This window comes from Acanthochromis polyacanthus, chromosome 3, assembly GCF_021347895.1.
Source record: "Acanthochromis polyacanthus isolate Apoly-LR-REF ecotype Palm Island chromosome 3, KAUST_Apoly_ChrSc, whole genome shotgun sequence".
In the NCBI taxonomy this organism is placed as follows: Eukaryota; Metazoa; Chordata; class Actinopteri; family Pomacentridae; genus Acanthochromis; species Acanthochromis polyacanthus.
In genome coordinates, this window is record NC_067115.1 from 13,159,581 (window position 1) to 13,181,870 (window position 22,290).

The following is a 22,290-nucleotide window of genomic DNA, read 5'->3' on the forward strand; positions in this document are numbered from 1 at the left end:
GTTCTAACATGTCCAAGACAAATCATCCACACAGTGTTTAGTGGCTCCATATCTGTTGGGTTAAATTTCAAAATAAGAGTCTCTCCCAGGTGACAGTGGTTAAAGAGTTTATAGTAGCTGCCTGATTTTTTTTCTTTGAAAAGGAACAAGACTGTCAAAGTAAAAGGGCCTAGTTAGCTAAACCAGTTAGCAGGATGCATTGAGACACACGTATACTATCAAAATAAAGTTCACAAATGTTCAGACAAGACTCGGCAGTTCATCTGATCTGAGGATGAAGGGCATTCCTTCAGGAAGCAATGTCCACATTTTGGACAGAGAGGACTGATGGTTTGAGAGAGGAGTTGAAGGAGGCCCTGGAACACCATGTCTAAACACGAGAAGGGGGTTGCAACACCACTTATCTAACACTTACAGTGCAGTGATAAGGTCTCTCCCCAGAAAGTTTTAACCATCGCTAGCATCTTGAGTCCTCCTGACTTTGATAGATTCACATTCTTTTGTTGTATGAACTGACATTCCCTATCAAATGATTGCTGTCGTTGTTGTAGACCACCTGTTTCACACAATTCACCACCTTGAGGTTGTGATCCTGCGTCATTAATGGACCATTAGCCATGTGAGCCTCCTTATCGGTCAGTTTAGACTTGAAGAAGCTTTTGGATGAGAGGTGAAACGCCTCCAAGAACTCTACAAAAGAAGTCCAAGTTGATTTCATAACTGAGGCCACTACATTACAATGACCCTGGATGACTGAAAATCTAACAGGCATATTCCCAAATGTTACCAAACGCTACAAGGTACTCTGAATATGATGACTTTTTAGATAAACAATCCCCTCGTGCTTCAACTGTGCGAGACTATTGAAATAACACTCCATGACGTCTGTCTCGATCTCACATACATACTGATTGACAAACTATCTGCATGTTTGGGTTCATTTTCACAATAAGTGTCCCACCGCAGCAGCTCTATTCTAACCTGCTAATTTTTTTTAAAAAAATGTCTCACTTCAATACCCATGAAAAATTGTTATTACAAGAAGAAACATGCTTCTGTGGAATGTGCTACACTTTCAAATTAAAATCTCAGATGTTAAAGGTTACTGATGAGGGTTTATGAAATATACTGTTGTTTTTTTTTCAGAATGAAAGCAATATCTGGCCAAAGATTTCCTTAGAGATTAATGATTCTAGCTAATCTGTCTTGAAATGTTGGTTGTGTATGCCTTTCTAGATCACTATGCTCCTCTCACTCTGGTCTCTTACACACGTGGACAAAATTGTTGGTACCCCCGTTAAAGAAGGAAAAACCACAATTCTCACTGAAATTACTTGAAACTCACAAAGTAACAATAAATAAAAATGTATTGAAAATCAAATAATCAAAATCAGCCATCACTTTTGAATTGTTGATTACATAATTATTTAAAAAAACAAACTAATGAAACAGGCCTGGACAAAAATGATGGTACCTCTATAAAAGATTGAAACTATTTGACCAGAGTGACATGATTAACTCAGGTGTGTCATTTAATTGACATCACAGGTGTTTCCAAACTCATAATCAGTCAGTCTGCCTATTTAAAGGGAGACAAGTATCACCCTGCTGTTTGGTGAAAAGGTGTGTACCACACTGAACATGGACAACAGAAAGCGAAGGAGAGAATTGTCCAGGACATCCGAAAAAAAATGATAGACAAACATCTAAAGGTAAAGGCTATAAGACCATCTCTAAACAGCTTGAAGTTCCTGTGACAACAGTGGCTCATATTATTCAGAAGTTCAAGACCCACGGGACAGTAGCCAACCTCCCTGGACCGTGGCCGCAAGAGGAAAGTTGATGACAAATTGAGAGACGGATCGTTCGAATTGTATCCAAAGAGCCCAGAGCAAACCTCCAAGAAATTAAAGGTGAACTCCAAGGCCAAGGTACATCAGTGTCAGATCGCACCATTCGTCGTTGTTTGAACCAAAGTGGACTTCATGGGAGACGACCAAGGAGGACACCACTGCTGAAAAACTCATAAAAAAGCCAGACTGGAATTTGCAAAAATGCATGTTGACAAGCCACAAGCTTCTGGAGAATGTCTTTGGACAGATGAGACCAAACTGGAGCTTTTTGGTAAGGCACATCAACTCTATGTTCATAGACTCAAAAACCAAGCATACGAAGAAAAGAACACTGTCCCTACGGTGAAACATGGAGGAGGCTCAGTAATGTTTTGGGGCTGCTTTGCTGCATCTGGCACAGGGTGTCTTGAAAGTGTGCAAGGTACGATGAAATCTGAAGACTATCAAGGCATTCTGGAGAGAAATGTGCTGCCTAGTGTCAGAAAGCTTGGTCTCAGTCGCAGGTCATGGTCTTCCAACAGGACAACGATCCAAAACACACAGCCAAAAACACCCAAGAATGGCTGAGAGAAAAGCGTTGGACTGTTCTAAAGTGGCCTTCTATGAGCCCAGATCTGAATCCCATTGAACATATGTGGAAGGAGCTGAAACATGCCATTTGGAGAAGACACCCATCAAACCTGAGACAACTGGAGCTGTTTGCTCATGAGGAGTGGGCCAAAATACCTGTGACAGCTGCAGAACGCTCATTGACAAATACAGAAATCGTTTAATTGCAGTGATTGCCTCAAAAGGTTGTGCAACAAAATATTAAGTTATGGGTACCATCATTTTTGTCCAGCCCTATTTCATTAGTTTGTTTTTTTTAAATAATTATGTTAATCAACAATTCAAAAGTGATGGCTGATTTTGATTATTTAATTTTCAATAAATTTTTATTTATTGTTACTTTTGTGAGTTTCAAGTGATTTCAGTGAGAATTGTGGGTTTTTCCTTCTTTAACTGAGGGGTACCAACAATTTTGTCCACGTGTGTAAATATTCCTCAGAGAACTAAGATGTAAAAAGGTGTTGTACTCTCTACTGTTGGCCCTCACCTCTGAAATAGTCTTCCAGAGGTCATCTGATTTAGTAGATAGCGCCAAACTAATCCCTAAAACTCACCTATTTTAGGCTTGTGTCTGTGTAGCTTTTATGTAGTTTGATGTGATTTACTGGTACCAGACCTCTTATTACTGTTATTATTGACTTTTGTATTTTTATTGTCATATATCTTGCCATTAAAGCTGCTGTCCGGAGTTTCCGTTTGTTTTCAATTTATGTATCATTTTTAACAAAGCTTAAATGTGTTAGTCTAGTTCGATACTATAATATAAAGTTAGTATAACGCGATATGAAAATTTATTCCTGAGCTCCGCCTTCCTCTCATAGACCCCATGTTATTCCAAAAAGCGCCGGTTGCTGCCGACCAATCAAGTTCGAGCTTCAGCTTTGTCATGCTGTCAATCAACGGTTACGCGCACAGCAAGCAAGCCCATGCAGAGGTGGGCGAGCTACGCACTACGCAACCATGCGCACATTTGTTTTGCTTGTGGAGGAGAGAGCATCAGGGCTCAGCAACTTCCAGAAAAGTTACCAATCCCACGGCTTGTCAGGCCAAGAGACTGCAGGACGTTTTTTGGCTCGGGGTGCTCGCGTTGCTCCCCGACCACGGTCTCCATAGCCCGCCTGACGGCTTCGTTTAGATGCCCGACCTCTGGAGGAAGGTGTTGGGGCGTCTGGGACATACTCTTCGTCAGAGGAGTCATGCAATTCTGAACTCTAGATAGAAATAAATAAACAATGTAACACATATACACGCGTAAATGCACTAAGTTTGATAAACAACGTCATCCAGAGGGATACACGAGTGTAATCACATATTGAAACTTTACTAGTTCGTCCTAGCAGATTCATGTTATTTTGGTATTAGGACAAGTTAGACTCAATACAGCATTGTAACGTAATTCCTTTATTATTTACTAAATGTACTAAATGTAGAAAAGGGGAAAACAGCAAAACAGGCGAGATGCTGCAGCACTCCGGGCACTCCTCTCATGTACTGCGCGCGTGCACAAATAAAGGGGCGAAATCAGAGGGAGGGACCAACAGTGTTTTGGGAGACGCTGCGATTCAAACTCTGGACAGCAGCTTTAAGTTTTTCTTTTAATCTTTAATTTTTCTTCCATTTTGGCTAATGTAAATAACTTGCTGTATGAACTGTGCAATATAAATAAAGGTAGAATCATAATTACTATTCGATATAGATGCATGTCCCTCCTTCCTCACACAGCTTTTAATTCGGATTGTTAAAATTCGTTCCCACATTTAAACGTGTTTAAACTTTGTATCTCTGATGCAATTATTCAGCTTCAGCACTGGTTGGCGCTGCTTTAAATTTGACAAGATCCTGCATTTTCGTGGCATTAGAGAACACAATTCACAATTTAGTTTCTTTAAGCGACTAAGGTAGACTATACATGTATTTCATCATGCGTGATGAAACCTGTCGTATGCGTTTAAATCATGGTTTAAATGACATTTAAAGTTGCTTCATAAACGAGAGTGTTCATAAAAGTGAGGCTTTTCGAGGCGGAGTGAGACATCCTGTTTCGAAAATGTCTCGGATTTCTTCCCATAATGCACTGCAGTTTTTTCCGACTTCCTCTTTCCGCCATATTGCAGAACCGGTAAGATGTCTTTTTTGACTGTCACCTTCAATCTATTAAGTATCTAAAGCATCTGTGTAGTAATTTTTCCATTTATGGCTCTATTTTAAAGCGAAGATACATCGTAAATATTTGAGATGAGTATCGAATTAATTTCTTAACGGAATTTTACACATTTGATTCACAAAGTCCATCTAGCAGCTCCTCTGGCCGGCCCTGGGAATCGTGCGTTCAAGGCGCCTTGATAGCGGTTAGCTTTGCTGCCACCGAAGTACGTTTTAATTTAAAATTAAAACATGTAAGCTTTCCGCCGATGTCCGTTGGGGACGTTTGTTGTACTTGCTCGACATTGTGGTAGTAATTACACACGTAACTGTTAAAAGCGGCACTGCGTTGCCATAGTGGTTAGCTAAGCTTGCCTGCTATTCTGAGTGCTGGTAAGGACCATGCTTTCCTGGGAGGCTATGTTTCATTTACTCGATGTAGCTGAAATAAATGCAGCGAATACTCATGTGGCTTGCGCAGGGAAGTGTTTTTGTAATGTTAATATGGTAGTTTTAGCGGGGTAGTAAGAACATCTGAGTGAGAAAGGTAATGTCGTGACTCAATTGATGCTAGATGGGCTTTGCTAGTTGTACTTTGTATTTTGCAGGTTGGGTAATTAATAGGTACAGTTTATTGATGTTTACATTTATTTTCCTGTCAGAATGGGCTTCTAGTGAATAGAAAAATAACTTTCAAGTCTTCAGAAGAATGGACATTACTTGTTAAACATTGACTGATGACTGGCAGAGTAAGAAGATTAATGTCTTCCAATTAGGTCTGCATATATATTTCTGAAACTTGGATCTCTTTCTTTGGATGTGTCTGCAGGCATCATGGTGCGCATGAACGTTCTCGCGGATGCTCTCAAAAGCATCAACAATGCTGAGAAGCGTGGGAAACGCCAGGTCCTCATCAGGCCCTGCTCCAAGGTGATTGTGCGCTTCCTAACCGTCATGATGAAGCACGGTGAGTGACTTTTTGTTAACTGGATGTGTGTTGAAGTGATATCATGTAATAAAAAGCTGATGATGGGGGAACGTAATAACAGATGTACTTGACCAGTTCACTCTACTGTATGCATGTGAGCAGAACTATTTGCAGGAGATGTAGAAAAGAGTGATGATGTTGGCTTATGTTAAGTTCTTTAAAGAGTGGTAATGGCCGCTGAGCCACTGGGTATTAAGAGAATTGGCTGTACTCGTACATATACATGGAATTCGACAGATTTTTTTCCTCTTTTGCAAAAAAATGCATAAAAACATCAACAAGTCAAAGAAAAATGAGGGTTTAGCTACTATGTACAGCTGTAGATGTGTGTTAAAGCATGTTTGAAGTAAACCATAATTTAAGTGCAGATTCTGATGATATAGGAATGCATTGAGTGACTAACAGGGTTGTTGACAGTTTTTAAAATGGTAGCAGGTAACATATGAAGTCATCTGTTATCCTTTACACATTAAAGTCATTGTTTGTCGTTTGTACCTCCAGGTTACATTGGTGAGTTTGAGATCATTGACGACCACAGAGCCGGAAAAATTGTTGTCAATCTCACAGGCAGGCTGAACAAGGTAAGGTTGATCTAACTGCAGCTACCACTGTATTCCAGCTTTTAGGATGTTTTCAAATGCAAACTTTGGTTAAGTCAGCTGTCCTTATTAACATGAGATCAGTCTAAAACGGGTTTTAGAAGCTTTAGTTGCATCTGTTGCCCAGGGTTCCTTTAAGTTTGGAAAAGACTTTTAAATGACTGTAGACATAAATTGTTCTCTAATTGATGACTTTTGGTTTTGGTCTGAGGTGTGGGGTACACTTGGTCTTGTTTTTTATCTGTTTGGGAAATTGTTAATGCAACAAAGGTAACAAATGGTTTGCGTTAACATGTGGCCTTGTGTGAATGTAAACCATTGTTTTTCTGCTTTCAGTGTGGCGTGATCAGTCCACGTTTTGATCTCCAGCTCAAGGACTTGGAGAAGTGGCAGAACAACCTGCTGCCCTCAAGACAGTTCGGGTGAGAATCGCATTCACAGGCTGCAGCTTTAAACTGAATCATTACAGTAATATGCATTGAAGGTGTTGAACCGTAGAGATGAGACTGCTGTAGTAGTAAACCTCTCTGATGGTTATGTCAGAGTTACTGCAATAGTCTGAAGTGTCTCAAAGATGGTTGTTTGAAGAAAGTGGCATGCTTGGTTGGTGGCTCAATTAAGAGATTCATAGATATTTTTAAATTAAGGCTTAGAATGTAAATGTGTCATTTACTTGCCGTAATTTTGAGTGTAGTGTTATTTTGTACAACTGAATTATTGGTGTGTGTTGTTTAGGGCTGGACCCGAATATCCAAATATTCGTTCGCTACGGCACTATCCGGATATTAATTTTGGTATCCGAATATTCGCCCTCCCCCTATTCGTCTTTAATAGGGCCCGAATATTCGGAGGCCAGAAACCACTATTCGGGTCAGCCCTAGTGTTGTTAAATACTCGAGTCAAAAGGCACAAGATTTTTTTATGTTCCTGTATCGCAGTTAATGTGTCCTTTAATCAGTTATTGATTATATTGATCATTTGTAGTGTGATGAGGCCACTCAGTTGAAATAAGCTGGATGTGGTTAATTTTTCAGAAACTGTACACTGATGCTGCTCTAGAACAACAAAGCAGGAATTCCACTAGATTCCTTTTGAACACAACAATGTAGGGAAAATATAAAATTGCAGATTTCTGATCGATTCAATGGATACAGTCTAATCTTCAAAGTCAAGCTTCAGTAGATAGATTTAAAATATCTGAAGCATTACCACAGGCAGGCAGTATTAAACCCACAACCTTCACACCAGGACTGCATCGGTTTGTACAACTTTTGACACAACAGATTAAACTCTGGGCCAGACGTGCAGCATTTCTTCTATTGTAGATTGCAGGCTTTGCAAGTTGGTAATTGCATTGTCAAATTGCAATTTTGATTTGAAAATAACTGTTGGATCTAATTACGAGATAAAAGTAAAATTACAATGCCCCTGCTGTCTGTGCATATGCTTCCTTCCTCTTGATCATTCACATGTGCAGCAGCTCTTTCTGTCTCTCACTCCTATGACTTTTTTTTGGATTGTGAGTTAAATAAAATTCCAGTGGAATCGCTAAATTTAATTAAATTCTTGATTGCAACACCAGAGCTGGGCAGCACCTGACCTGCGTCCGTCACTCTATCTGTTGAACTAATAAAGTGACCGATAAAACCTGATGCAGGCTTCTCCTGTCACTGTGAACGGGTACAATTAAATGCTCTTAAGATGCAGAACAATATCAGATAAAACCTGAAAGCCTTGCCACCAGTGAAGAAATGAGCTGTTTGTAATTGCTTTATTACGTTGTGTATTTGCTGTTTATTTGTTTAGATTGAATGACTTGAGTTGCTAATGTCACTGTGATCTCAGGAGGCTAAAATGACTAAATAGGAAATCTTGATTGTGTGCTTGGTCTTGTTTAGGGCTGAAATGATTCCTCGAGTTATTCGAGTAATATGATTACGACAATTCCTCCATGCAAAATTCTCTGAATCGAGGATTCGTTTAATGAACCACATGCAAGCCCCCAGATCACGAAATGGACTGTGATCTGAGGCCAGGCCCAGACTTCATTCGATACAAACGGGGTCCTTAAATTTGACAGGACGCTTCTATTTTAACCAGCGCAGTTTTTCTATTGTGGACGGCAGGAGTGTCCAACCACTCTGCGGTCTAAACGGTCGTCTAAACTAGCCGTCGGTGAACTAAAACAAGGGTAGATTCAGCTACTGCACGGCTAATTTCTCCCCTCAAATGCTTTAAGAAATACTTTTCCCTGAAGTGTTTTTGAAATAAAAAAGAAAAGTTTGCGCCTGAGCCGCTTTGTTTGTCCTACGCATCTGACTGTCGAGCTGAATGCTCACTCACATAAGCTCGAGCGCTGTTATGTAACAATGCGTAGCCCGCTAATGACCGCACAACATGCGTGCAATTTTCAGATGTGGTGCATTTACATGCAGGGAAAAACACATCTCGTGGACACATACCTTCACTGTATGTTTTCTCTAAGTATTCAGGCACTGTGCTGGAATTCCGGTGTGCGGTGCTCGCGTTTGGCTCGGAAAAAGGAAGATAAGACTACATTGTCAATGGATTTCATCTACCAATGGAATGAGGGGAATGCAGCTTTTGCTCTCAACCAAACTAATATCAGTAGCGAATGGAAAGTAGGGTGGGTGTGGGTCTGAGAAAGACGTTGAGATCCAGCTGCATTTGAGTCCATACCAGCACGCAGAGAGCGCAGTATTCTGCCAAGGCTGCTCAGTTGTTGTATAATTATATATATATATATATATATATATAATAATGCTTAGTGCAGAATCCAATTACTCGATTAATCGCCAGAATAATCAATAGAATACTCAATTACTAAAAAATGAATAGCTGCAGCCCTACTTGTGTTTAATTGTGGAGTTGCCTGAAGTATGAGCGTGAGTGCCCACTACTAGTGGAGGAATTAGCAGGATTTGTTCGTGTCCCCACGCTGTTTTTCTGTCTCTTTGGTTTAACAAATGACAATGAATAGATTTTTCGTTTGTTTTGTCTGTTTTTGGTCAGTATAACACTCTGAAGCTGTGGAAACTTGTATTCTGCTCAAAGAGTGTTTAGTAGAGCTCTAGGAGCTAGATAGAATTGTGTTTGAGTGAATTTTTTTTTATGCTTTAGCACCATAGCTAAGTTCTCAGTGCTGATTAATGCTGCCAAATATTAAATTTCAAGATGCACATACACATAGATCCACATGCAGTCATCATGTGTTCTTCTGTTTGAAGTTGTTGCTTTGCATTTTATATTGAACAGAAACAGACAGCTGGTGCTGAGTCTGGATTGCCTGCCAAAACTTAACTTTTGACATCGTGCTTGTTATCTGTTAGGACTGGGTGCAACATGCACAGCACGTCTACAACATGTCTCTGGGCCGCTGAGCCTTGGACAGCAGGTTGAAGTCTGGATCTGAATCTTACAAGTCATTGTTGTTGTTTTAGTCTCAGTAACTGCTGAACTAAACGTCATTGAACTCCCCTGGGTCTTCAGCCATTGTCTGAAGCAAGAATACTTTTTTCAGTGTCAGAGTACTGAACAAATGTTTTCCTTAATGCATTTCACCTTCCATCATGCTGCATTTCATCTGTCATTTGACTTGAAAACATTTAAAATGCACTCACGTTGCAACTGGTTTTTAAAGGGGTTTACGTGCATATATTTGAGGTGTTCAGTCTGAATTAATTAATGACGTTAAAAATGGTGGAATTCAGACATGACTGCACGGATATAGCAACACAAAGGAGCAAACCAAGAGACTGTCAAAGATTTTACTTTGTCTCCTGTAGTTGCTTTTGTGGAGCATGTTGCTTTATGTCTGGAGTTACAGCATTTTATGACTGGGTGTTGTGAACATGCTGTAAAAAAAAAATCTAATGTGTGCACCATTTTATCAAGCACATTGGGTGTCTGCAGATCTGTTAGGTTTGTAGTTGGAGTCTTGGTGTGCTAAATACTGGAGTACGCCGTTCATTGTAACCTGCAGACAGGTGACATGTTAGGCCTCCTCTTCTATACCTGAAATTGGCTTCATAGTGACTGACGTGGTGTGAAATAGGTTATCATAACCATTTATTTTTGTTAAATGGTCCAGGGTTCATAATGGCTGAATGTGAAGATGATTTAGTGTCCTTCACAGTGTAGTGTGGTTTGGGTATGCTTTGTATACTTTTCTGTCTACGCTTAACAGATACTTTATTTTTTCTTAATTGACATTGCTTCAGATGTTTTTGTGTCTAATAGTTGATGAATGCTTAACAATACCGTAGTTTGAATCGGTTTCATGTCATAATTGTGATTTATGTGAAAGATAGTTAAGCGTCACACGTCGCCCGTCTCAATGCCGCCTTGCACACTTGTATTTAGCTGTCATTTAAGATAACATTTGGACTTTTGTTTCCACAGATACATTGTGCTGACCACCTCAGCTGGCATCATGGACCACGAAGAGGCCAGACGGAAACACACAGGAGGCAAAATCCTTGGATTCTTTTTCTAAAATGTAAAGAACTGCAAATAAAAAAACAACCAAGTTAAAGCTGAAGGTCTGCTGTGACTTATTTCAAAGAAAGAATCATAAATCACAAGTGTCATTTGCAAAACCACTATACCCAGACCCCTAAAATGTAAGATGGTGAAAAATAGAGGTACAAATAAAAACAATATGCACACCAAAACTTGCAGATTTAGATCTATTAAGGACAGATCTTTACCATTAAATTTCCAAACACAAAAAACTTGACTGAGTCCAAATATATGTGGAAAGTTCAGAGGTTTGGGACCAGAAACAAAAATGTGCTGTGCATGTTCTGAAGAGTGAAATTTGTTGGACTCAGTGGTTTCTTGCCATCAAGTTTGGATACATGTCAGGAAGTTAAGTGTTGGGACAAAGTCAGTCAGTGGTTGTTGGTCTTTGTTCAAATTGAGGAAATGTTTCAACCAACTTGGTAGATTGATATAAACTGATAAGCCATGACTTTGAAACTACCTAATAAAGCCTCCCTTGTGCCCCCAAAACAGTTCAGACCGCTGGAGGCGTTAACTCCACAGAGCTCTTATGTGGTATCAGGCATCAGGATGTGAGCAGCAGCTCCTTTGGTCCTGGAAGCTGCTGGGTTGGGCCTCCATGCACATCCAGCAGGTGCTTGATCAGATTAACATTTGGAGAATCCTGAGGCCGAGTCAACACCTTGAACTCATTTTCCTCATTCCATTCCTGAACAGTTATAGCAACATCTGGATGTGTGTCAAAGTAATATTTGTCTAGAGCACGGGAGTTAAATTCATTTTAGTTCAGGGTCAACATTCAGCCCAATTTGATCTTAAGTGGGCTGGACCAGTAAGCTGTAAAAATCAACTCCAAATATTCCACTGTTTTAGTGCAAAAAAATACATTCTGAAAATGTTTTTAATTGCCCCCTGGGGACAAAGTTTTCTGAATCTGAATATTCACATTTATGGAACGATCCTTTTACAAAACATGAACAACCTGAAATTCCTTCTGAAAAACAAGTTAAATTTCAACATATGCCTTAGTTCATCATTTCCATGTGCATTACAACTTAGAGATCAGAGTATCTGCAAAGCTACAAAACATTTAGTCACAGGCATCTGGAACTGAACAACAGAGTATTTTACTTCATGCTCAAAATAACTTGTCAAGATCCATCCATTCTCTATACACCGCTTTATCCTCACTAGGGTCGCGGGAGGTGCTGGAGCCTATCCCAGCTGACTAGGACGAAGGCAGGGTACACCCTGGACAGGTCGCCAGTCTGTCACAGGGCTACATATACGGACAATCACTCTCGCATTCACACCTACGGGCAATTTAGAGTAACCAATTCACCTCAGCATATTTTTGGACTGTGGGAGGAAGCCGGAGTACTCAGAGAAAACCCACGCATGCACAGGGAGAACATGCAAACTCCATGCAGAAAGATCCCGGGCCCACCCCGGGATTTGAACCGGGGATCTTCTTGCTGCAAGGCAAAAGTGCTAACCACTACTCCACTGTGCAGCCACTTGTTAAGATGTAGAATCAAATTTTTTTAATTTGCTGTTCTACAATTTTGGGTTTTTTTACAAATTGGACTGCACAGTGGCTCAGTGGTTCTCGCTTCCATCCCGGCCTGGGCCTGGAATCTTTCTGTGTGTAGTTTACATGTTTTCCCTGTACATGCGTGGGTTTTTGTCTGGGTATCCCAGCTTCTTCCCACAGTCCAAAAACATGCTGAGGTTAACCGATGATTCTAAATTGTCCGTAGGTGTGAATCCGAGTGTGCTCGTTTGTCTCTGTGTAGTCTTTTTGACCTGTTCCGAGTGTCTCCTGCCTTCACCTTAAGTCAGCTGGAATAGACTCCAGCCCCCCACGACCTGAATGAGGATTTAGCGGTGCATAGACAATGGATGGTTTTACAAGTTTACAATTTGCAGTTTATGTCTCCTGTGTAATTTTTGCACTTTGCAAAGTCATCCCACAGGCCACACTGGACCCTCTGGCAGGCTGGTTTTGGCCCACAGGCCTTGTGTTTGACACCTCTGGTCTAGAGCATCACACTGCCTTCTTCACAAAGTGCATCATTCTGCCCTCTCTTGCCCAGGTAAATGATGCACACCTATCCACATAAGGGGAAAGAAAGCATGATTCATCAGATCAGGCCACCTTCTTAGTAGTAATGGACAGGGATCAGCATGGGCACTTTGACTAACCTGCAGCTAGACAGCAAGCTGCTATTTACAGTGTATTCTGACACCTTCTATCATAGCTATGATCAAGGTTTTTAGGAACATGTGCTATAGTCACTCCCCTTTGGGATTATACCAGATTGGTCAGCCATCACTCCCCACATATATCTGTGAGCCTTTAGAGCCCATGACCCTGTCACTGGTTCTCTGGTGGTCCTTCCTTGGACCACTTTTAGAGGCTATTTTGAAGATGCTCTGACCCAGTCTTATTGCCATCATCACAGTCTGACTGTTGTAAAATTCACCCAAGTCCTTTTGCTGCACATTTTTCCTTTTTCCAACTCATGAACTTCAAAACCTGACTGTGCACTTGTTGTCTAATGTATCCCACTCCTTGATAGATGTTATTCTAACAAGATAATTATTGTTTTTCACTTCATTTGTCTGCTGATAGCTGTATATTGATCAGTCCTCTTAACTTTAGCAGAAGCAAAAAGCATCCAAACATGGAAATGCCACCGAACCAGGAAACCATCATACATGAACAAGTAGTGATGTGGCGCACACCTCAGAGGGTTCCATCTGTAAACACCATCCACCTGACAGTGTGTAGAACCTGCTCTGTAACTCCAACAGACAATCATCAAATAAGCACATTGATGCTGTAGCCGTTGCCCCTGGTGTCTATTAAAAGCTGCTGCATCTTCGCTGCAAAGTTAACAGCTTGAAAAAAGCCTTTACTTTCCTGCCCTTCCAATCAGCTCTCCACTGTGACCTTTTCCAGAGTCCTCAGCGTATCTTGTCTTGTCCCAAACCTCTCAGAGTCTGGCTGCTGACCTCGCATTAGACTCTGAAGAGGAAAGGTAACAGCCCTGCTAATGCAACAGCCCTGTCCAAATGCTCCTTGTACGCTAAGAGCACACAAACTGACTGCCTCCCTCATGGGCACACAGCACTTAAGCGCTATCTTGTAAAAGGAAAAACAAACTCTTAGTGGAGAAGTACGGCTTTAAAACTCTGTTAGCAGGGACTGTCGTGACATGAAAACATTTGGACTCCTGGCACTGAGAAGTCAACCAGTTGTTTAGATATCTTTTAAACAGTTTAACTATTTGCAGAGCTACTTGGTATTCACACACTGACAAAGGCAAGTGGTCAGTTCTCCCAAAGAGGAGCTTCTAGTCTGAGCAGGTTGATCATATTGCAACTATAAATTCTGTCAGTAAGTATTGAAGTCTCCAACGAACCTTGTTTCTCCCATCTCTGCTGTCATTTTCATAAAAGCTGCAGGGAAAATCTGCTCCCTGGAGGGCGACCTTTGTGAAAACCTGCTTTTGCAAACTAATTTCTGGTGAGCTTTATTGTAGCTTTTATGTACCCTTTCAAAGAGATAATGGGCAATTCATTTTAATTCATTTTGGCTCATCAAGATTAGTTACTGGTCATTTTAAACAACATGTATGAAATAAAATGCCATAGGAAATGATCAAATAAGGATGAAAGTGTCAGAAAGCATAAACAGCTGTTCAACATAAGAAGAATTGGTATTTATTTTGATTTCTTTAAAGCACATCTGGTATCCAGTTCATGAAGGCTCGCTGTTGTGAAAAACTTGATCTTTAAAATGATTAGTGAGCTGAAGTGAAACCAGATTATTTCTCAGAGGGGAAGAGAGGTTCATTCATAATCCTGCAGACATTTTAATTACTAGAATGCAACATTGCTCAGCAGTCGTTTACGGGGTTTATGCAATTTTCTGGATAAGTATGACAAAATGAAGAATAATATTTAATCATTTTTTGCAATCTTTAATGAACACCATGTCCCAAAAGCTTGAGGTTATTGTGGTTGAATGTTACCGGCTTGATAAAACTGGAGCAAAGTTGTGATCAGTTCAGACATAATCAGGGCTGACACACAGATTTTCTAAATCTGTTAAATGAAATCTGATTATGAAATCAAGTCATCTAATGCTTGATTATAAGAACGGTGAAGTGTAACATTGTCGACTCTAAAAATAGTGTCAAAAAAGTCAAAGTTGCTGTGGTCACACCAAACCCATTTTGCCCACAACTCAAGACTTCTTGAGCTAATTATTACATTTTTTCTTCTCGCAAAAATCTGGACAGACATGGATGTAATATGGAACTCAAAGGATTTTAGTTTACTCTGAAATACAACTCCTAGCTATTTTATTGAGCACAAACAAATTAGTTATTGTTCACATTTCCATTATCCTTAGAATATAGGAAATAAATCCCCTTTTTTCCACCAGTAAGATTGATTAAAAAAAGCTTTGTTCTGCCTTGGATCTGCTATGTAAAGACATTTCCACAACAACTCACAAAGCATTTCGAGAATACATTTGCTGGTTTGTTGGAATATAGTTCAGCCCACTTGGCATTTTTATGTAACTAACCAATTTTATGATATTTCATCCTGGTTAAAAACCCATTTTAGCTTTCAGATGATCACTCGCAGCAGCTGTGAGCAGCTCTGAAAACTCTGAGCGGAGAAAAAGGTGCCGTAGCTTCTTTCAAGCTGAAAATGGCTCGAGGAGGAAAACACCTGCAGTTAGAAACGCATGCTGAAAAGCCTCCCTCGTTCCTCTGAACCTCTCAGTGTTTCTGCCACAGTGACAGAGTCTGTTTGAAGACAAAATGTCACAGCACATCTGGGGATCGGGGTCCACAGGCTGGCAGCCTCAACACGTTTCTCCTGTCTTCACCATATGTCAGCTGGATCCCTGAGATGTCCCCAAAGGGTTTAAAGCACCACTGTGCAGGAGAAGAGGAGATGTGCAGCTCTCTAAACAAATAGAATACATTAATACTGAAATATAAAGTCTGCTGTTTATCCCCCTTTGATAGAGAGAGCCAGAGGCAGAGGGAGCGAGAGAGCAACTTTGGAAGCCTTTGTTGATTGTGTGAAACTGAAAATATTGTACATGATGACATATGTATGTGTTGAATGTTTTCTTTGGCACATAATCTGAGCAAGATGATAAAACGAAATGTTAAACCATCGTACTTGCTGGTAGACCAAAGTGGAGATAAAAGACAAGTTAAAGGGTCACACGTGCCTTTAGTTATGTTAAGAACAACACACACACACAAAAACAATGCATCCAATGAAAATAGACATTTTTCTCTATTTAAAGAACCATACGTATTTTACATGTGGCTTCAGATGAAGGTAATATACTTGAGCAATGCCACAAAGAAAAAAAATATCATTTTCAATTATTTATTCAACAAAGATATCAGTAAATGCAGTGTTCTTCCATGCATAAAAAATAACTTCGCCTTTGACATCAAAAGTTAACCAGACTCACAGATCACAGATACTTTATTTGTCATTGCACACTTTCATATACAATGAAATTTCAGACTCAACCAGTTTTGAGTCTGGTTTTGCATGACTCAAAACCAGTAGTTTTACTTTGTGATTAAAATTGCAAATTTACCTAAAGGAATAATTTGACTTTTTAAAAAAAAAAATAATAATAATAATTTTCTTGTCAAGGCTGCATGCCAAATTTACTATACAGTGCTTAACATGTCTGTCTGTAGTCTGATTTTAATTTAATTTTCTCTGGATCTTGAATGAGCTGTGTCCGTAATAAAGGTGGAATTGCACAGAACATCTACAGACAGCAATGAGTTGCTCTGCAGTTTTTGTATGGATTAAAATGATCATGTGATGTGATATGATTTGAGCTTCAGAAGTGCTGGATCCCCCGGTTCCTATCTGTATTAAGTGAAACTGAACTGCACTAATCTTCAACACAAGCATTTCCTGAGTTGTCAACAGAGAAAATGTATGTCTTTGTTACTGGTTTGTTTTTCCTGTTATTTGAAATGACCCTTTCTGTATTTTTGTCTCCCTGGTCTCTCATAGTGCAGTGGCAGTATTTAATAACACAGCAGAGTGAATACATTATTGAATTTGCACTGTGTGGAATAATACCACTCATTTAATGGCAAAGGATTGTAAAAGTCTGCATTTTCTCAAAGTGTTCGATCGGTTTATGCTCTGCTCTACTCACATTGATTTTTGTGCTCCCTGCTAACCTCTGTCATTCTCTAGACAAAATCTCCATTGCCTCAAGTAATTCTCTTTGTGACTCGGGCTGAGAAATGGGAGTACTGTGATCTCTCAGCGCTCCCTTCCCCAGTGTGATGGCGATGGAGCCCGACCAAAGCACTTCAATGCTGCACATTCCTGGCAAGAAGAAAGCATTTTACAGTGGACACAGAGCTCCTTGCACAAACATTACATACATTATCACAGAAAACTGAGAGTCTGGAAACTTATTAACTGCTTGCTATAACATCAGTTTCCAAAGAGCCTCCAGCCATGCTGTGGGTAAAGATCTGTTTCACTAACGCCAGCCGCTCTCCTGCTACTACCGCCTGTATTTTCAGTTTCCTCACTGAACACTTGAGGGCAGTAGAAATATGTCTCTTGTTACGTGTTCCTTCTTCCGATCCCGGTCCTCATACTGCATTCAGGCCAGGCTGGTAGGCAAGCAGCAAGACTAATTATGATTGATTCTGAGATAAGAGAATTAATATTGAAATAGCAGTAAAAGTATGAAACGTGGATTCAGTCAAAAGAGAGAAAATTTCTTTTTTTGCTCAGCTCTGCATTGTCTTCTTCTGCCCATAAATCACTTAGCTGGTCACAGTGAAATGAGGGAGAAAAACAAAGACGATTAAAAAGAAGAAGAAGAAAGCGGGTGTGCAGAAAGTGAATCAAGGTACCTTTTTTGGGGGCTTATGAATCTATACTTCAAATATACCTTTAGTATCAAGATTCAAAAGGTGGAAAACAAAGTCCATTCGATATTAAATGTGAATGAGTTTTTCTAAGAAGCAGGAGAGCTTCATTTTTTTTCAACTAACCATGCAATAAAAGGAGAGGAATTACTTAAAATCTGTTGCAGCTAATCCACATTTATAGAGAAAGTTGGAGGGTAGAAACAGAAGAATCAGAAGCCAAAATCAAAAGCAGATAATACCCTTTGCGTCAGGGTAAACAACAACAACATAAAAGTGATTTCTGTTTATAAGGTTACACATTCCCAGGCGTTGCTGCTTCTGAACCAGCACGTCTTGTTTATGTTACCATACTGGTGTTGCGTGAGATCATATTCTGCATTGCACTTCCACTCCCAGCCATGTGATTTATTCCACCACCTAACACAGCTCTGACAGATGCTGTATCTACCACAAGACCTGAGAAAATTGTGGAATAAATGGTGACCAGCTGAGAAGATATGAAAATATATCTTTTGTAGAGCGAGAAAGAAAGCGGAGGATTGTTGTCTCCCGCAATTCGAAATGAATTCACGCATTTCAAGGTGAAATAGAGGGCCGTGCATTGTCATATGGTCATTTCACTTATACACTTATCTCATGTTTTTCACTCTGTGCCCCTATCTCTGTCTGTACGCCTTATTTACTAGGGGAACCAGGGAAGTAGGAGTGGTGGGTGGGAGGTGGGTGTTGGTGTATTCACGGAGTGGAGGAGTCTGGTGTGCATATGATGAATGAGATAGTTAGGAAGCAGTGAATTTATGGCTGTGAATGCAGCCATCCATTCTGCCCTGCAGTCCCTGGCTGTCCTCAAGGGCATCCTGCTCCTCCGGGTCCCATCTTAGGTAGTTCACTTGGGATCCCACCACCACCGCTGCTGCTGCTGCTGTGGAGACAACACCTGGGTTGTCCAGGTACACGATGCAGCAGTCGTCCTCCTCCCCTCGCTGCATGCTAAGCAATGGTTAATTAGCAGGCAATGAGCACAAGCTGGTAATGTACATATAATAGCAGGGAGGCCAAGAGGTGCCAGCGAGAGGCTGCCTTTATTAATTAGACCTCTCATTTGTCCGTTATAGATCACCTTCAGCATTACAGTGCAGTTTGTTCTCTTATGTGGATGATGTATATCATGCCCTGCAGTAAATCATAGGAATGATTACTCTTTAGCCTTAAATAATTAACAGTGAGTGAGTGTGTAATGTAACTTAAGGTGCATCACATCGCATTTTACTGGACATCAAGTACTTGAAACTAAACAACAAAATGGTTTGCTTTTGAACTGCCTTTTAAAAGGATCTGCCACTTCCATCAGCATTAAGTTGTTCAGACCTGCATTAAATAAATGTGACTCATCTGCCACCAGTTTAGAGGAAGACTGATCTCTGAAGCCTAAGGCCAACTTGTACTGCAGCTCCCTGAACATCCATCCATCCATTCTCTATACACCGCTTTATCCTCACTAGGGTCGCGGGGGGTGCTGGAGCCTATCCCAGCTGACTCGGGCGAAGGCAGGGGACACCCTGGACAAGTGCTCCCTGAACATGCTTTGAGTTATTTATTTAGGAGGGATGCACCTCCAGTTATTGATACCATCCAGTGCTAAAGGTTTCCAAACAGAAGTCGACAAACCAGCAGGTGACCTCATGGTGGATATGCACATCATTTATATACAATCTATCGTTTGAGAAACTTTCAGTAATTTAATTAGTCCTTAACACAAAGCACCACAGAGCCAGTGAGAATACCGTTAACCCTTTAAGCGTTTGGTCAAATGCAAAAAATACTGAAGAAACTGAAATTTTCTCCATCTCCGAGAACAGGCTTTATCTCCAAGTGAAACTTTGACCTGATGATGGCACAAGATAAAGTTCTCCAAGGTTTTTATCCCCTTGAACATTTTTCACACATTTCTTAATGTGTTCAACACAAATACCTGCAACAAATTTCATGCTTGTCCTTCCAATAGTTGCTGAGATATTTCACAACAGCATTGCATCTCATTTCTGTTTCATTACATCATAGAGTAAAGGAGTATACGCTCATCAAACAGCACTCAGAGATTGTTGTATTATTAAGATTGTTTTGTCAAAAAGTCCCCAGCTTCTTCCTACATTACAAGCTTGGAGGACGTTCTCTGTGCTGCCACTGCCGCAGGCTCCCATCTGCCAACATCGGAGTCCGTTTATTATTCACAGGTGGTGAATCATCCTCTTTAAGGTTGTGTGTTCTCTGTATCTCACAAGTAAAACCTGTTTTTTTCTTCTCATGCCCCCTGAACATAAGCATTTAGTTTGCAAGGAATATGAAGATACATATTGGAATAAAACACAGCCCTCTAAAAGCTTTGGATTTTTACAAAATATGTTAATAGTCTCAGCATTCCTCCGGGCAATCTACGGATTCAGGGCCATCACAGAATAAAATCCTTGTAATATTACAATCTTGAAAGGCAACAAAATGAATTGAAGTCGTTTTTCTTTATACCATATTAGCTATTCTTTTTCTTTAGAGCAGTTTGCAATGGACGGACTTGTTGCTGTTTTGGCATCGTGAAATCTGCTTTTATGAAGAGCAACATATAGTGAACCGGAGTGAGGTGTTCAAGGACGCTTTGGTTGTGGTCTGGCGGTGGATGGATACAGAAGAATTGAACTTTATGTTAACCGACTGTGTCTCTAACCACTTAGAGTGCTGCTGCCGAGGCTATATGTGGTGAGAAACACATAAATGTCGAAGGCCAGAGAAGCACGTGAATCCTTTGACTTTGCGTTTGATAGGAGTGGAGAACACTAGTGGTCTGAGGGCCCTGCGTGACAAGACTCACATACATATCCACAACCGGAAGGACATTAGTGTTACGCGTCACGTGTGGATGTTTATGCTTTTTATGTATTTAGTGTGTTTGACAGAGAGAGAGGTAGCAGCTGTAGGAGCCGGAGGGGCCCCGGGGCTCCAGAAGACGTCAGACCCAGCTGGCCACCTCCAGGGGAGGTCAGGATGTGTTGACAGCTTCCTGAGGCAGATGAGAGAGCAGAAGTGGCTCCGACTCTCATCTCCAGCCTGCGTGGATGCCTCTGAAGACGGCACAGCACAACACATCACATCAGGTTTCTCTGTAATTAACACTTTTCAAGGGTTTGTTGAAGGGCAGGCGTGTCTGATAAAAGGAGGAAGGTGTCAGTTCTTCTAAAAATGGCTGAAGTTACTTGCAAAGGTGTGTATAAGCAGAGCAAGTATTCCACATAAAAATAGGTGTGCATGCCTGTAAGAGCTATATTACACTGATACTATGAAAAAGTTCCCCTTACTCCATAGTTTCCTCTCTTGCAAAAAAAAAAAAAAACAATTTTAAAAGAAAATATTTCATTGTGAACATCAGCTTTAATCTCTCTTGAAGCTCCAGCATACTCATGACAGTCTGAACCCCTCCGTTTTAGACCCTGGAAAGTCTAAAAACAGATTCAGACTTTCCAAGGTTTCATATATAACAAAACTAAGAAGCCAATCCCATCAGCTTGTGAAGAGGGGCTTTCTGAATGAATATTCTCCATTTCGAACATGTGCGGCCTGAATTGCTCAAATATTACAACTTGCCATTGTGCAGCTCAGAGTAGATTTACAGCTTTTGAGCTGAGTTGTAGGTGAGCTGGTGTGCTGAGCACTGTGAGCAGAGCAGGGTGGGTAGAGAGAGGGGCAGGAAATTCATAGATCTGCATATTATAAAGGAAGAAACAGTGTAGTTACATCTAAAGTAATATACGAAAAAATATACCTGTGAACAAAGACTTTCAACACTCTTGTGCTCCAGGATATCAATGGCAGTCTAAACAAACAAAACAAACAGACAATTAATCACAGATTTCTGTGGTTTAATATGCAACAAATCTCTGTTTGCAGAGAGAAATGCAGGGACTTCATACATCTGCACAATCTAGAGGAAGAAATGCAGAGTTACAGCTAAGGCTTTTATTTTAAAAATGGCTGAAGCTATCTGCAAAGGTGGGGTTAAGCAGAACACATCATTTAAATTACAATATTAAATGTGCTTGCGTGTGGAAGCTGCATGAAAGGTACCCCGACTCCATAGTTTTCTCTCATACAAAACGGCCATTTAAAAACAAAATATTTTATCGTCAACTTTTATCTTTCTTGAAGTTCCAGTGTACTGATGATAGTTTCAAAAAACTGGATTCACACTTCTGAGCTTTTATACATAAAAATGTAAGGAATCAATCCGGTTACCCATTGGGGTGGGGATTCTAGTATCGTTATTCTTAGTCTTGAACGTGTGTGGATCAACACTCTAATCGTATACAACTTGCCATTGTGTAGCGTGTACTTTCACAGTTTTTGAGCTGAGTTGCTGATGAGCTGGTGTGCTGAGCTGCACTGAATGGAGCAGTGTGCATGCAGAAAATGCCTGCATGTGGAAGTTACAGTTACATTTATTCCAAAGGTTTTTTTTTTAGAAGAAAATATTTCATTGTGAATGTCAGCTCTTATACTATGCAGAATCACTTCATCCTCCTCTAACAAAATGATGTATCTGCTATCAACACCACTCGATCTCA

At 40.4% G+C, this 22,290-nt stretch overlaps 1 protein-coding gene across 1 annotated transcript; it reads left to right on the forward strand.

Annotated features, from left to right (window-relative positions):
• Window positions 1-4,448: 4,448 nt before the first annotated feature.
• Window positions 4,449-10,752, forward strand: rps15a (ribosomal protein S15a). Its single transcript, XM_022205516.2, has 5 exons — window positions 4,449-4,581; window positions 5,434-5,571; window positions 6,094-6,173; window positions 6,528-6,613; window positions 10,614-10,752. The coding sequence occupies exons 2-5, from the start codon at window positions 5,439-5,441 to the stop codon at window positions 10,705-10,707; spliced, it is 393 nt and encodes a 130-aa protein (XP_022061208.1). The 5' UTR covers window positions 4,449-4,581; window positions 5,434-5,438; the 3' UTR covers window positions 10,708-10,752.
• The last annotated feature ends 11,538 nt before the right edge of the window (window positions 10,753-22,290 follow it).

Excerpts from the sequence above, each read along its gene's own strand:
- rps15a (XM_022205516.2), top strand. The coding sequence starts at position 5,439 with ATGGTGCGCATGAACGTTCTCGCGGATGCTCTCAAAAGCATCAACAAT. Across the intron at positions 5,572-6,093 it reads AACCGTCATGATGAAGCACG|GTTACATTGGTGAGTTTGAG; the intron begins GTGAGTGACTTT and ends TTGTACCTCCAG. Across the intron at positions 6,174-6,527 it reads TCACAGGCAGGCTGAACAAG|TGTGGCGTGATCAGTCCACG; the intron begins GTAAGGTTGATC and ends TTCTGCTTTCAG.